Source organism: Lactuca virosa, chromosome 6 (genome assembly GCF_052849685.1).
Source record: "Lactuca virosa cultivar CGN04683 chromosome 6, Lactuca_virosa_CGN04683_v6, whole genome shotgun sequence".
Taxonomy (NCBI): domain Eukaryota; kingdom Viridiplantae; phylum Streptophyta; class Magnoliopsida; order Asterales; family Asteraceae; genus Lactuca; species Lactuca virosa.
Window position 1 is genome coordinate 32,609,961 of NC_136431.1, and position 16,202 is coordinate 32,626,162.

At 33.5% G+C, this 16,202-nt stretch overlaps 1 protein-coding gene, 1 long non-coding RNA gene and 1 pseudogene across 2 annotated transcripts; all 3 read right to left on the reverse strand.

The window, feature by feature from the left end:
- Positions 1-310: 310 nt before the first annotated feature.
- Positions 311-2,311, reverse strand: LOC145118971 (uncharacterized). The gene is made up of 4 exons (XR_013713570.1): positions 1,888-2,311; positions 1,043-1,138; positions 715-967; positions 311-599 (listed from the first exon to the last, which is right to left on the reverse strand). It is a non-coding gene; the product is annotated as an uncharacterized LOC145118971 (long non-coding RNA).
- A 7,384-nt stretch (positions 2,312-9,695) lies between these two features.
- On the reverse strand, positions 9,696-11,181 carry ATOEP16-2 (Mitochondrial import inner membrane translocase subunit Tim17/Tim22/Tim23 family protein). The gene is made up of 7 exons (XM_079056400.1): positions 10,952-11,181; positions 10,808-10,859; positions 10,541-10,600; positions 10,410-10,441; positions 10,272-10,305; positions 10,113-10,180; positions 9,696-10,045 (listed from the first exon to the last, which is right to left on the reverse strand). The coding sequence occupies exons 1-7, from the start codon at positions 11,078-11,080 to the stop codon at positions 9,902-9,904; spliced, it is 519 nt and encodes a 172-aa protein (XP_078912526.1). The 5' UTR covers positions 11,081-11,181; the 3' UTR covers positions 9,696-9,901.
- A 2,060-nt stretch (positions 11,182-13,241) lies between these two features.
- LOC145121431 (large ribosomal subunit protein eL29y pseudogene) lies at positions 13,242-13,954 on the reverse strand (annotated as a pseudogene).
- Positions 13,955-16,202: the final 2,248 nt, after the last annotated feature.

A 16,202-nucleotide genomic window follows, 5' to 3' on the forward strand; every position in this document is an offset into this window, starting at 1 on the left:
TGGTATTTATTTGCCATATAAATTGTTTTTCATGTTATTGTTTAGCTTAGTCACAAACACTTTAAAATAAACATCATTTTAAAACAACTGTAGACTCATAATTCTTGTATATTATGGCTATTGTTAACCATTTAGCCACACGTTAAAAAATGATGTAAAGTAACCATTGTATAATTTTAGAGACATTGAAAACCTATAAAACATAGCCAAATTTATATTAAAGTCACTTTAATTTAATATTTACTGTTACCTTTTCTACATTATAGACACATCAAAATAATTTAAATTAAAATAATCAAACCCAACAATATGATACAAAAGCAAAATTCATAATTTGATATTAGTAATAACTGAAATCCAAATCCATACATTAAATTCCTAATTAAAATACAAAAAAAAAATTGTCCTAATTTCAAGAATTTAAATAATGGTAAAAAAAATCAAACACATCATAAACCAAAACCTAAACATAACTAGGCATTCATCTTATTTACATTGATCTTTGTCTTCTTGAGAAGGGCATCCGATGATATGTAAGTTGATTTCCTTTTCTTTGAGTTTTGATGTTGATGTTCTTGATGTGATATAATTTCTGGTACCTATAACAACAACATTGAAACAAAAAAAAAAAATGAGTTCATCAAAAACTTAGTATACTACTTTATGAAGAAAATAAAGTATAATGCACAACGTAGTGAACATAATTAAACAAACCTTTGACTCAGTTTGCACAAGGTATTTTGACCATATATGGAACAAAACTTTTATATGCATCCTCAACTAATGTGAATTCTCCAGTTTTATGGGGTAGAAATGCATGTTTTATTAACACTTCATCAATAGAAACTTTATAGCAATCATCTTGTAGAGGAACTCCATGAATGAATTATCTTTCTGATGATAAGTGAACGATACCACGAGCAACGATGTTCCTTTTATACGGATATGATAGACTACATTTGATTGGCTACAATGATAAGTAATATTAGAATCAGAAACAAAAAGATAGAAATGTATATTCAACATGTAAAAAAACATTGACCTGGTGAAGGGGTTTATTTGGTGAAACTGTTGGTATGTCAGGATTGATAGTGGCAGTCTTAGACTCAACAACTTTTCTGGTGGGTTTTGTATTTGCCTAATATTAAAGATTTAAGACATATATGTAAAATTATATTTTAATATAAAAGATAAATTAAAAACTATTTCAACAAATAAATCCGATTTCAACAACTATAAACAACAATTTTCAACAAATAAACATGATTTTAGCAAAGTATAGATGATTTCAGCAAATATAAAATTATTTCAACAAGTAAATATGATTTCAACTACTATGTATAAAATTATCTAAAAAGGGCTTCCTTTTATATTATGATGGAAATCACCTGTAATTGTTCCATAGTATAATGGAAATCATCAGATCACACATAATAGTTCACTAAAGATCATAACTATATTCACTTAGAACCATAGTAATCCATGAATTTATCTAGCTTTCAATTACAAACAGGAGACAAAAGTCTTTCTCTATGTCAAGATAAAACAAAATTCAAAACAAATTATTCAACTGATTTGTGAAATTAACACAATCGGATTGCTTAGCACCAAGGTGATTCACCTTGGGATTTAAACAAAGGCTTGATACAGCATCCGTCGGAGGTACAACCTAAATAGAACCAATAGTTATAACAAAAACACTTGAAATTCTAAACAATAACAGTAAAGATGTTTATCTAAACTACAAACACTTTATGACAAACATTAATTGAAGGAACATACAGATCAATAAACCAGCGAATGCATACCACGACCCATTGAGTTATTGAACTGAAGTGTAATGAAAGTAACATATAAAGAAAGTGAATTATGGAAGTGTGGCTTTACCTCAGTTGACTAGTTTGGATTGGTATGGGCAGAAAAAGCCATGTGAAAGGCAGACATAGAATCCGAAATCATACTACAGTAATACAAACTGGTCCCATAACCCTAGATTCTTTGACAATAGTAGCTTCGTACGAGCGATTAACGAAGAATCGTGTGTGTTCAAAAATGGGAGATATGGAGGAAAGATTGGAGATGTTTGTCCACTATATACGGTGTTGTTGTGGGGTGTGACGGTTTCCAGCCGGCGACTTCACAGGGGAGGAGATGGTTAACGACGACGAGCAGGGGAAGGCTCGCTTGAGGAGGCGACGATCGGCAACAATGGAGGCGTCTACAATTTTCTCTTTTTGTCGCTGGATAAGTTTTATTTAGGTTAAGGGTTATATTGGTCGATAGAATTAGGTCATTTGGGGCATCGGAAATTCAAATTTTTTAGATTTAAAGTGTGGGAAATCCAAATATTTTAGATTTATAGTGTGGGAAATTCAAATATTTTATATATGTGGAATGGAATTTCCAAATTTATATATTTAAATTTAATATATATATATATATATATATATATATATATATATATATATATATATTATACAGTAACTTTTTAATATATGTTTTTGTTAATTATATTATTTGATTTTATAATACATATTATTATTTATTATCATCTTAAAATTAATATTTTTTTAATGTAATCGTAATTTGAAAACATATGTATTTATTGTTAGAATTTCGAGGTAATAAACGCATTTGGATATTCTGAGAATTGTGATTTCACTTTTAAATCAAAGTATATAGATGGTACTTCCTAATCTTTGATTGGATAAGACTCGGAAGAGATTCAGAACAGAGATTGAGATAGGGATGAGCGTGGGACGGAACCGTTACCGACCCGTACTGTTCCCGATTTCCCGAAAACCGAATTTTATCGAAAGTAAATCCCGAGTACCGAACCGAATTAACATCACCAGTATATGGTTGATGACTTATTTTATGGTTGATGGTGTATGGTTTAGGGCTTAGGCCATATGATTTACATCTTAAGGTTTGTGGCTTAAGCCTTAAGTTGTAAACCTTAAGCTCTAAGCCATAGGCTATACATCGTAATTCTTAAGTCATAAGCCATAAGCCATAATCCATAATCCATAAGCTATAATAATCCATAAGCCATAAACCATAAACTAGAAGCCATAAGCCACAAGCCATAAGTCATAACCTATAAGCCATAGGAAATAGGCCCAAAGCCCTAATCTTTAAGCCATAAACCATAATCCATAAGCCATAAGCCATAAGCCATAAACTAGAAGCCATAAGCCACAAGTCATAAGTCATAACCTATAAGCCATAAGTAATAAGCTCGAAGCCCTAATATTTAAATCCTAAGCCATTGGTCATAAGCCATAAGCCATAAGCCACAAGCCATAAGCCATAAGCCACAAGCCTAAGTCATAAACCTTAAGACATATATAACTCTAAAACCCCAATTCATACATGAGAGGTTATAAGCTTGTGGGAATAAGTATACAAGCCAATGGACTAAACTCGCAACAAAACAAAACTATTGGACCATCCTTGCAAGCCAAACCCATTTTGGACCAAACTTGCTAGTTTTGACATACCACAGGGACCAAATTTGCAATTTTGTCATATAGGTAATGGTATGTAATGGTATGTATGTAGTCATGAGCCAAAAGTCTTAAGCCCTTAGTCCTATACATCAAGTCCTAACTCATAAGAAATAATTCATACACCAAAAGTCATATGACTTAAACCCTAAGCCTTGCTACATAAGCCATAAGCCATGACATATGAGCCAAAAGCCATAAACCATAAGCAATATGCCTTAAACCCTAACTTTTAAGCACTAAACCATAAGCCATGGCATATGAGCCATAAGCCATAAGTCATAAACCATAAGCCATGACATATGAGCCATAGGCCTTAATCACCTAAGCCCTAAGCCTTAAACCCTAAGTCATAAGCCTTAAGCATTAAGTTATAAGCCATAAACCATAAGCATAAGCACTTATCCATAAGCCATAAGCCATAAGCCATAAGCGATAAGCCATAAGCACTAAACCTTATCTCCTAAGCCATAAGCCTTATGCCCTAAGCCATACATCAGAAGCTACAAACCATATCCCCTAATCCATCAACAATAATCCATAATCCGTAATTCATAAGCCATACGACCTTAACCATAATCCATAAGAAATAAGAAATAAGACTTAACCCATAAGACCTAAACCACAAGCACTAAGCAACAAACCATAAGATATAAGTTGTAAGCCCTAAGCCTTGAGTGACAAACCATAATCCCTAAGCCCTTAGCCCTAACACATAAACTATAAGCCTTAAGCCCTAAACCATACCACCTTTAACCATAAGATATAAGACACAAGCAATAAGCAACAAACCATAAGATGTAAGTTATAAGCCCTAAGAGTTGAGTTACAAACCATAATCCCTAAGCCCTAAACCTAATCCCTAAGCCCTTAGCCCTAACACATAAAATATAAGCCTTAATCCCTAATCCATACCACCTTTAACCATATGCTACAAGCCATGAGCGATATTCCATACATCATAAGATTTAAGTTGTAAGCACTAAGCCTTTAGCCATAAGCCATAGTCTATAATCCATAAACCCTAAACCATAGGCCATAAGAATAATCCCTACACCTTACGCCTTAAGCAAGGTGCCATAAGAAATATCTAGTAATCCATAAACCATAAACCATAAGCCAAAATCCCTAAGTCCTACAACATAATCCCTAAGTCATACACCTTAAGCCTTAAACCATAAGTATTAATCTATAAGCAATATGTTATAAGCATTAACTAAACCCTAAACCATTAACCAAAAGCTACAAGTTTGCCCCAAAATGGGTTTGGCTTGCAAGAATGGTCCAATAGTTTCGTTTTGTTGTGAGTTTAGTCCAATGGCTTGTACACTTATTCCAACAAGCTCATAACTTCTCATGTATGAATTGGGGTTTTAGAGTTATATATGTCTTAAGGTTTATGACTTAGGGCTTCGCTTTAATTTATTTAATATTTCCATTTTTTTTGCATCCAAAATGGATAGTCACAAAACACATCCTTTGTATCATAATCTTGCTTTGGTCTCAAAGAAACTCACACGCACATACAGGTACACACACATACACACATGCACACACACATATAAATACACACACACACACACACACACATATATATATATATATATATATATATATATATATATATATATATATATATATATATATATATATATATATATTCTAAACTATTTTAAATTTCTCCTCAAAATTTTAGTTTGAGTTTCACGGTAAAATTTCACTCTTCCCACAAAAAATTAAAAGCCCTAATTATATTTCCCACCTAAAAATTGGCTCTAACATTCCAATCAGTTCGTCGACCTCTCCATACAGATCACTTGTCGCCGACATCTCCACCATACGATCTCCTAATTGCTAGCACCTCTCTGTGACTCATCTGCCACTACTTCTCGCCTTATTTCAACCTGCATGTCTCTAAATATCGAAGCCATATACTACCTCCCATGCCCGTGTTCCCCTTTGCGGATACTGATGGCCGACTCCACCTTCCTCACCAACGATAGATGTTTCTCGTACTCACCCTACATGACGCTCATCGCCCTCACCTTCACCAGATGCCCCGTTACCCCGCCTCCTACCTTTGTCACATACCTCTCCTTCAAGAACCATAATTGTTCAAAACCGGATTGAAGCAATAGATTGAAATCGATATGTATATATTCGATTATTATAGACACTGTATTCACGGAATCACAATCACTGTCTCATTTCATCCTCGGTTCCTGTCTCTTCACGCAGCCATTGGCAAATCGCTTTTCTCTTCCTGCTTCTGTATCACTACACCACCATAGCCCCACATCACAGTGACACCTTCCCCCAATTACAGTGGTGTAGCCACCATAGCAGTGGCACCAGGTACCACCTCCACCATTGCGTTAGCTACAAGTTATTCTTTCTTTCCTTTTCAGACTTTTAGTTGTGCTTTCTTGCTATTAGTCAATAGTTCAGTTTGTATTTGGAGAATATCCATAATTGGGATGCTGAAAGTTGTGTTTTCTTTCTTTATTTCCTTTCAGACTTACCATTTGTCGCCTCTCCATTTCAGGTATGCTTCTTGTTCTTAAGGTCTCTCTCTGTTTTTGTCTTGTTTGTATCTATGTGACCTCATCTCTATTTTTGAGTCTCATTGCTGTGATTTGAAGGGGCTAAAACATAGATAGGAACCTATGACAAGTGATGCTTGGTCTAATGGGATAGACTTGATACTTAGAGTATTATAAAAAAACAACAGTTGCAAATTATTATTAGAATCTGGAATGATGTGTTTGATTGTAGAATTTCTTTACATGTAGTTAGCATATGGGAATTGTCTTGGAGAGGTCAAAAGAAATATGGGTTGGGAGAGATACACTTGGAAGGTAAATCCTTCTTCTTTATTAGCCAAGTACAAAAGAGCCCTGATTCACGCTTTCTTCTGAATCAACACCTGCAATTTGATGAACTGCATTGTTGGGAAGAACTACATGTAGGGCCTATAACCTGTCTATGAATTCACCAATAATGGATGATAATCTGATGGGTGAAGTCAAAAGGCATAACTGGGCGGACCCCTTGCTGGAAACTCATCGAGTGGGATAAAACTTTTGTTGAACCCAAACCTAAAGATTTTACCGAATATCTTTTTACCATATTATACCATCAAACTTTTATGGTGTAGTATTGTTATAACACAAAGTTAATTTTTCAGTTTTTTACTGTAATGGTAGATGACATGTTATAACATAAACTGCATATTATAGCAATGTACTTTGCAATGTTAGACAAAGTTGTATTCTTTTCATTTATTTATCATAATTTTCTGTTAAAGAAAGTTGTATTCTTTTCATTTTTTAATGGTGTATGATCTGGTGCAATTAAAAGAATAGATGACAAAAAGGGCAATTTGGTCCTTTCTTATAACTCTTATTCAATACAACTATATTGTTATTTGTTTTTATTTTTATTATCTTTAGTTTTTTTTTGGTTTTTTCAGAAATTGTTTCTAACTTTACAAAACTGCCATTCAACTTTTTTCATTAATTTATACAACCCTTTAATTGCAAAAAAAAAGTAATGTACTTTTGTAAAATGCCATGATTGAACTTTTTGTTCATTTTTTATTCTGCCAAATGATACCAAAGATAAATATGGTCAAATTTAAGAGTCTTCCAAATACAATAGTACAACCAGAATGAACATTACATAATTATAGTAACATATTCAATGAACGACCCCTAATTATACCGATAAGACATTATTGTTCTTTTATAACTATATTTACATATAGACACATATAATAGTTGTAATCGTAACTAAATGTTACCTACACACACATTATTTGTTTCTTTTTAAAGCCAATTCATAATATTTTGACACACATAATAAAAGGTACATAGCCATAAGTAACATATTCAATGAACGACCCCTAATTATAACGATAAGACATTATTGTTCTTTTATAACTATATTTACATATAGACACATATAATAGCTGTAATCGTAACTAAATGCTACCTACACACACAATATTTATTTATTCTTAAAGCCAATTCATAATATTTTGACACACATAATAAAAGGTACATGACCATAAGTAACCAATAGTAACTTGTTTTATTTTCTTGCGTTAACTAAGTACAACTAGTACAAAACCGCCCTATGGACACATAAATATTTAGTATGACCATACGTATCACTTTTTAGCTACTTTGTCTGTTATGTGGCTAAAAAGGCACCAGGTTATAGACACACAAAGAACTAACTCATGTGACGATACTTTTATCTACTGTCTCTCATAAAAAAAGTATGACAATATTAATCGATACATGTGGCTGATTGTGACATATGGCCTCAGTGTTCGAGTGTGACTAATGTTTGTTACATTTGGTATAATTAAGTGTGGTTAAAGTTTTGATTATCTATATAATGGCCACACAAACTAATTTAAATGTATCCAAAAACAGTCTCAAAATTTTTTTAGTGAACTTTGGCCACACTTTTTATAAAAAGTGCCACAGACCGTTTTTCGGAAAGTGTGACCGTAGGTCTTTTTTGTACTAGTGAACCGATTGTAAGAAAAATAGAGCACATAAGGAATTGATTTTGATTAATGGTGAATGATGAGAAATTGTAGTACCGATGGAAGAGGGTCCGCGGCGTATGCAATGTTGGAGGCAGAGTTGTAGGCATCTGCTATGGTAGAGGCAGAGTCAGCAACGTGTCATGTGGCCGGAATCGGTCTGGTCGGCTGCGATATGTCCAAAATCGAAGAAGGCTATTGTCGATCGATCTCAGAAGTCGTTGGGGGTGTCATGAGCAAGAAAGAATGAAAACTGGAAGAGTCGGTATAAGGGATAGGAAAAAAAGAAGTGAGAAACGCATCTGAATGGAAGCATGGGAGGTGGAAGAGGGGACATAACACGTGTACAGGACACTAATCCAGACCACAGAGTAAAATAAAAAACATTGACCAGATATTAACCGGGATGTAAAAATAGTTTGACCAAGGATTAAAGTTAACAAAACCCACAAACACAAAAGTCTAGGGGCGAAAATGAAAAATGGGCTACTTTTACTGTTCATAAAGGGGGTTTAAAATTTATATGTATATATAATGTTTTGAAATACTTTTGTGGTTCGCATTTTCCGAAAGACATAAAAATGATGATCATCGGTACTATTATTAGGTCTCCCAAGCCTAATCTATATATTTTCGACATGTATTAAAATTAGATCATGATGAAGAAAGATGATAGACGAAAACAAAAATATTTCAAAAGTGATGTCTATGTAGTGGTTTCATTTTTTACTTATGTTTTGATAATTGTTGTACATCCTTATATAACTAAAGTTTAACACTTTCAAATTTTTAAAATTTAGCTCGTTAAAACGTTTAAGTTGAAATATTAGGACCTTTTATTTGTAATTCATGCTTAAATATTTTAGAAATTAAATAATTATGAAATTGATTAAATATTTTAGTTGCGCTTCACGTTGTAACAGTGAAAGATGTGATGCGGATTGCCATATCCAAATTTTCAAAAGAAAGACAAAGCCCGTTAAGATTGACCGCATTACATTACCTAGCATCTTTAATATTAAAGAATCAAATTGGTTCATATATTCCTTCCTATCTACAAATTGTTGGTATTTTTGTCGAGGCATAATAATCATGTTACAATAGTTCTCATCTTTAATATTGAAGAATCAAGTTGCTTCATATTCCTTCCTATCCGCCAATTGTAGCTATTCTTACACAAGAATCAAGTTGCCTCGCATTCCTTCCTATCAGCAAATTGTTGCTATTTTTATCCGAAGAAACATTTGCTGTCACGCTTTCTTTTCTTAATTATCACTATAAGTTTTATGATCTATCTAGCTTAAGGGTAGAATAATCTTTATTTATTTTAATTGTTCCTTATTCTCTGATCAATTGCAAGACATTTCGCAAATAATAAAACCCGGTTTTGGATGTTATTAACATCAATGTGAGACTATAAGATCCAAAAATATATAGAGGGTTAACTCGATTACAATACGAGACTACGAGAGGCTTATGATGGGTCTATTAGAACCATATAAAGTCCTAGTTGACATTTTCACCAAAACTGATCACAAACAAAAACGTTTTAATTAGCAAATAAACGTTTCTTGGACAGATATAAGTTCAAGCAAGACCAATGAAAGATGGGAATTAACAAAACTTGATAGCATGGGAAATCCAACTTGTAACCTTACTTTAATGAATCATAGCATTATATATACACACATAATAGCATTAAAGATCTAAACTTAACCATATTACGCAGAAACTCCATATCTTCATTCAAACAAGATATAACTAATTAAAAACCAACACTGGGAGATCCATACTAATTAAACAAGAAAATATTCAAATGAAAAGCCCTAGAATTCTAGAATATCCCAGTCAAAAGATTAGCAGCCGTGGATATAGCCGCGCCTGTGATGGCAGCATGCACAATCTGTTCATGAGAAGAATCCTCAAACGTTAATGATAAAGCTGCACCAGTGATCGCTCCTGCCATCGCACTGTTTTTCTGCATCAAAATCAAACAAGTTCTTACCAAACTACTCATCAAGAGTATATCAAAACTTGCTCAGTACCCAATCATGAACTCCTCGAGCTTCTTTTAATCCATATGTAACACCTGAATACATCCCAGCAGCAAGACCTGAGGTGTTAAACTTCAATTGTTAGCATACGCGTAGTTCTATATATATAGTTCTCATGACACTGATGGGGATGATGATCAATGAGTTTACCCCATTGCAGAGACTCTTTCCCTGTGCCTTTAACCTGCAAACATCCAAATACATAAAAAATCAAGAAGTTAATTACTATGCGAGAATTAACAACACATGGATAGTAATATCTATAGTAATTTGTAGCAACGAACATACCAACGCTTCAACAGATTTCTTGTTGGTTTCTCCTGGAAATGAAGGTGAAATAATCAGTAAAACATTATGACCCTCGTCTTATGACATGCATGCTCCATAGCTGTAGCAAGACTTGAGTTGTTCGTACGTACCTTTGAGTTCCGACAAGCGATGTTTCCGCTGGGTAGCAGGGAAAGCAGTCGAATCTCCATCTGTGCAAATGATTATAAAAACTCTAAATCAAGAACCATGTAACCCTCAAATTTGAATATAGTAACATATGAATTCATGTCTGCTTTCAAAGTTCGATTTAGTAAGGATCCATATTAGCATCTTGTATCACTGACAACAGATCAATAACTTGAAGATCTGGCACTAATGGTAAGTAATTCATAAGTGTAATAAGAGTTTAGGATTACCTTCGGTAACAGTGAAATATGCCTCCCGCGACACTGCCTGGACTGCTCCAATCTGTACACAACAGTTCGATTAATTAATCTCAACCTGATGATCACTGAGAGAGAGAGAGAGAGAGAGAGAGAGAGAGAGAGAGAGAGGCGTACACCGGCGGCCTTGATGAAGCTGTCGGCCATACGATTGAGAAGGGGATGACCTAAATCGAAGAAACCTCCATTCCTATCGAAGCTTCTAATTTCATCCATCAACGATCGAGTCTCCAAGTTGTGGCCCATTGTCGAACAGTTGTGTGTAGCGTGCACAGTGAGAGAGAGAGAGAGAGGTAGTTGCCGAGCTTACAAATTTCTATGAAAATGGCGAAGTGGAAGGAGGAAGGAGAAGAAAGAGGTGTGAGATGACACGTGTGTCGTTATTTCAGACGTGTCATTTCAGAGGGACGAGAAGCCGATGGTGTTGGCGGTTAACCGGATCCTGCCTACACGTGTTTGAGAGTGTTGCTACTTGATTGGACTATCTAATGGATGGTATAAACCGGAACCGATCCAAATTTTATTGATACCGAAAATAGATAAAACTCTTGTAGGTTTTTGGATTTTATTCTTGCAAAGTTTTTTGCTAATTTAATTAAATAAATTTAAAACTAATAAAATGTATTAGTAAAATAGATTTTAAATAACCATATTAAATTTTATAGAGTTTAATCAATTTTATATAATTTTTTGATATTTCTATATAACTTTTTTTTATAATGTATTGAATTCTATAAAGTCCAATCAAACATTATAAAAGTTAACTTATAGTATTTATTTAAAAATTATAAAACTTTCTTTTTCATTCAAGAGTTAATGGTCATTTAACTTCAAATCCATTAAATGTGAATGTGACATTTTATAATAATAAAGTTTCCTCGTTGAACGATGACTAGATTCTTCATTATTCAACTCTCTTATTGAATTCGGGATTATAGTTGCTCCTAGATTTTTCTTTTTCGTAAGAACCAACCAATTTTTATAAATGAGAATCTAGCAAAAAACTAGCAAAAAAGATTAACAAATTGTTTACTGGATATTGCAAGTAGCAATTCCATATGATAGAGTACTTTCTATTTCTATTACTAAACTAAAGAAAAGAAAATTCACCTATGGATTAAATAATCTCATCTTTCCTGTAGCAAACATTTTGTGATTATGAAACCTCCAAATATACCACAAAGTAGTACACACAATCGCATCCATTGCATTCTTCTTTTTGACAGCGGCTCGCAAAGAATCCAAATAATCGAACAATTGAAGAATAGAATCAAACTGAACATTTTGTATGCAAATCCATTTACATCTCATGCTCTTGCTACCACCTCACATCTAATAAACAAATAGATAGTATTGACATCTTCCACTTCGAGAGCTTCTTGACAAACCTATCCTTGATCGGTTTCCACCCCACAATTTTGGACATATTCTGACCTATCAGAAGACCCAAATAAACAAAAGGCAGTTTGTCTGGTTTACAATCCACCAACTATGCAAATATCACTACATCCTCCCATCTAACTCCAATTCCAAAAAAATTTGCTTTTTGTAAACTTATTCTCAACCCAGACACCAAATAATAACATGTTAGGAACGTTAAGATTTGATATGTCAAAACCTGTCCGTCAGCAGTTACTGCCACTGATGGTTATCAGGGTTTGTACCCCTAATTACATCAAAAACCTTCATGAAGATTTAGTAGTAAATAAAACCCTTAGGTTTTAAGATATATACTTTCCTTATGAGTTACGGATAGTAATGAAGTTCAGACTTACCATATAATAGAAGCCTAAGATCATATCTTAACATACAAGATATATACAAATAAGGAAACACAATCTCATACAAAAGTGATTTTAATTTAGTTTATAAGGATTTTCTTAATTTTCAAACGGAATTATAATTTGATTTTCAATTTGCTCTAAGTTTTTTAATTTAGTTTGGTTTAGTTTTCGGTTTAGACATAAAATAATTTCAAACCGTGGAAACCAAATCAAAGAAACCTAAGAAACCATAAAATTAATCGATTCTCACCTCTAATTTTGATGCATGATGACTTCCCATAGTCCATAGATAACCCAACATCGTTTTACTCTCTCCTTAGAGCACTTAAATAAAAATTTCTTATAGGATTTGTTATCCTCACCGCTTTAAAACATGTTTTGGAAAAATATGTATTAACACCCCTATTAAGAATGTTCCTTTCCATTTCCAATATTGGCTACCTCCCAACTCTAAATTTCAGAAAATCGTTTGCAGCATCATGTAAAATGATTTTTCGTAGTTAATTTGAGTTCCAAAAGAAGTACAACACTAAACATTTCATTGTATTTTATTCAAATAAAACTGTGGAACATGTAGTAATTAGTAACAAAATCATAGAATTCATATAATATTCGTAAAAAGTTCATACATATTCAATATTATAAACTCGAATGATTAGCACTTCCTCACAAAGAACAAAATCCAGTAAACCAAAAAACAACTTATCATAACACATATACTCTTCAACAGCGGATTCACTACCCTGCTTGTTGTGCTTCCTTGCATACCTCTGGTTCCTCAAGAACTTAGGATCCACCTGCATTCACAACCATAAAACTCCCCATCATTAACTAAAAACAATGATTTATGAAACATCTATTTTCAGGTTTTGAAGCCAATTTACTAATTGTGATGTTAATTAGAGATCTTTACATTGAACATAATCTACTACACAATTCTATTGATCATTGCTTTGTTTGATTCCAACATGACAATGAAAACAAAAAACAAATTTACAACATGAAAATACACAAATATAGACATAAGATAGAATTTTTTTAACAATTTTCTCTTTTCCCATAATCACTACACGACATTTACACGAACTCAAACGTGAAATTGCTCAACTGATAGAAAAAGTTACTAAATTGACAGTAGAATATTCAGTTGTGTTCTACTATAAGAAACGCAGACATCTAAAACACGAACATTAGTTAGAGAATTAGATTTTGATAGAATAAAACAGGAACAAACCCCTTTGGTCGAAGTATGGCGATGTTTCATGGGCTTCTTGATTCCGTTTCTATGAGCCTTATGTGACTGGTTATGCGCCGTATGATTCTTCGATTTAGCCATCTCCACTTTCGCAAACTATTGTTCGTCAAAATCCAATTAAGAGAGGAAAGAGTATCAAAAAGAAGAACATTAACAGAGCAATGTTCGAATCGTAAACAACGATTGACTGGAAATAAATTTCTAGAAATTACACCTCTTTGACGGAGGCTGCTCGGCGGAGTTATTAGGGATTTCAGGAGGGAGAAAGAAGTTTGATCTTTTTATGTACGGGCCGTTTTGTCAAACCCTAATTGTAATTACAGTTTTCCATTAATGGGACTTGTGCATAAAGGTGAAGTTGGTACGGTACCAATTCGTTTTTCCTTAAACCGTGTACCGTACCAATTATAATTGGTATAAAAAATTTTCTATCGGTACCGTACCAAGTATACTTGGTACCATTATATTTGGCTAGCAACAAGTTTGGTTGGTACAAACTGGTAATGGTTTATACTGACTTCTTTTAATAGTCTATTGTAAGATTTTAAAATAAGCAAATACATCGAGTAATTTTGAAAGGGGGCACAAATTATAATTCTTACTTATGAGAAAAAGGAGAATAGGGGTTTGCTCCTTGATGTGTCCTAAATTATACATATTTTAAGGGAAATTTCATATACTTTTATAGAGATATTTATACGTAGCTTCCCAGGCTAGAGATCGATACTTTAGAGGAAGTCACGCTGCAATACAAGTAAGCACAAGGATATATATCAGATGTTGATGTTGCTTAATTTCTAGTGAAAGTGTGCTACCTTTATCGATGTTTATTAGGGTAGTTATACTCAAACAATAGAATCTTGGTTATTGATATTATCTGGGCGATGTAGTTGGCCAGAGGTCACAAGGGTAGTACCCTCTATTACAATATTAATGCTTTTTCCATATTTCTTGGGATATGTGTAACATCCCAAAAATCATAGAAATTTAAAATTTTCAAAAACAACCCATTTTAACCATCAAGTGTTTAAAAAATCATTGTTTCAAGAATATAATCATAATCAGAATTTTCCCAAGACCCAATATGTCACACCCCGAAACCGAAGGCGGAAACGTTCCGGGGCGGAGGACATCATGCGTAGTATCACAACAATCGTATCATAGCAATCAAAGTAAACACAACCATTACATTGCAATATGAATATTTACATTTGTTCGAAAACATAGCTTGTACATATCTTTATATTCAAAAGTAACAAAAGATAAAGACTGGACTTCAAGATGCTCTGTCTTCTCCAAAAGTGAGCGAAGGTACCTGCCTATCGTTGCCCTGAGGATACAAACGGTTTTTGAAAACGTATCAGCATAAAGCTGGTGAGTTCATAAGCATGTTTTTGTATTGGAAACTAGTCACTGAATTTGTAAAATTGATTACTTTTCATTATAAGTAAATATCGTTTGTATCGAAAACCTTTGTTATTGATTTCTGAAATATGTATGCATGCTTCCCAAGAAAATCCATTATTTTCTAACATGATCGTTGAGTACTGAATGAAAAGTATATTTCGTTTGAAAACCCTGGTTACCACCAGTAAGTAGTTTTATTAATCAAATAAAACCATGAATTAGATCGCTGGAATACCCTCCAATAAGTAGATAAGTAGTCTTATTAATAAAAATAAAGCTATTGAAGAATAAAATCCCGGAAACAAATGTAAGTTTATGCTTATTGTGAGTCGGATAACCATGCTAATATGACAAGTGACCTCCTTGACGCTTCTTCAGACGTCGTACGATTACAAAATTTGTCACCCCAGGCGTGCCCGCCTAACTGTAGCTAGCAGTTCAGGTGTGGGATTGTCAGTCCCGAATAGATCTATTCACAAATTTCACGCTCTCCCTCCAGGAGACTCTGGTTATACTTCCGGAGAGGATTTATTGGTACCCAGAAGGGCATAACGAAGATAAGTCTCACAATCTTGTATTAACTAGTTTACGTGTAGTTCAGTTGTTTCTCGAGTTCGAAATCGATGGTAAACAATGTAGAGTATAATAATTATACAAAATAATTATTTAGTTAGACACTCTCGTTATTCGTATGGATAAACTAAATATGTCATAGTTTACATGTTTGACTTTGCATGGAGTTTGATTCTGTAAAACCGATAATGAAATCCCCAAACTATACCTATTATAGTTTGATTGATAAGTTATGTTCATGTGCTATTCGGAAAACTATGCAATTATGTTTAGAAAACGTCCCTTATGCGCCGCGTATTACAAAAGGGATAAAGTATCTAAATGTTTAACGTAAAACCATTGTAATTGC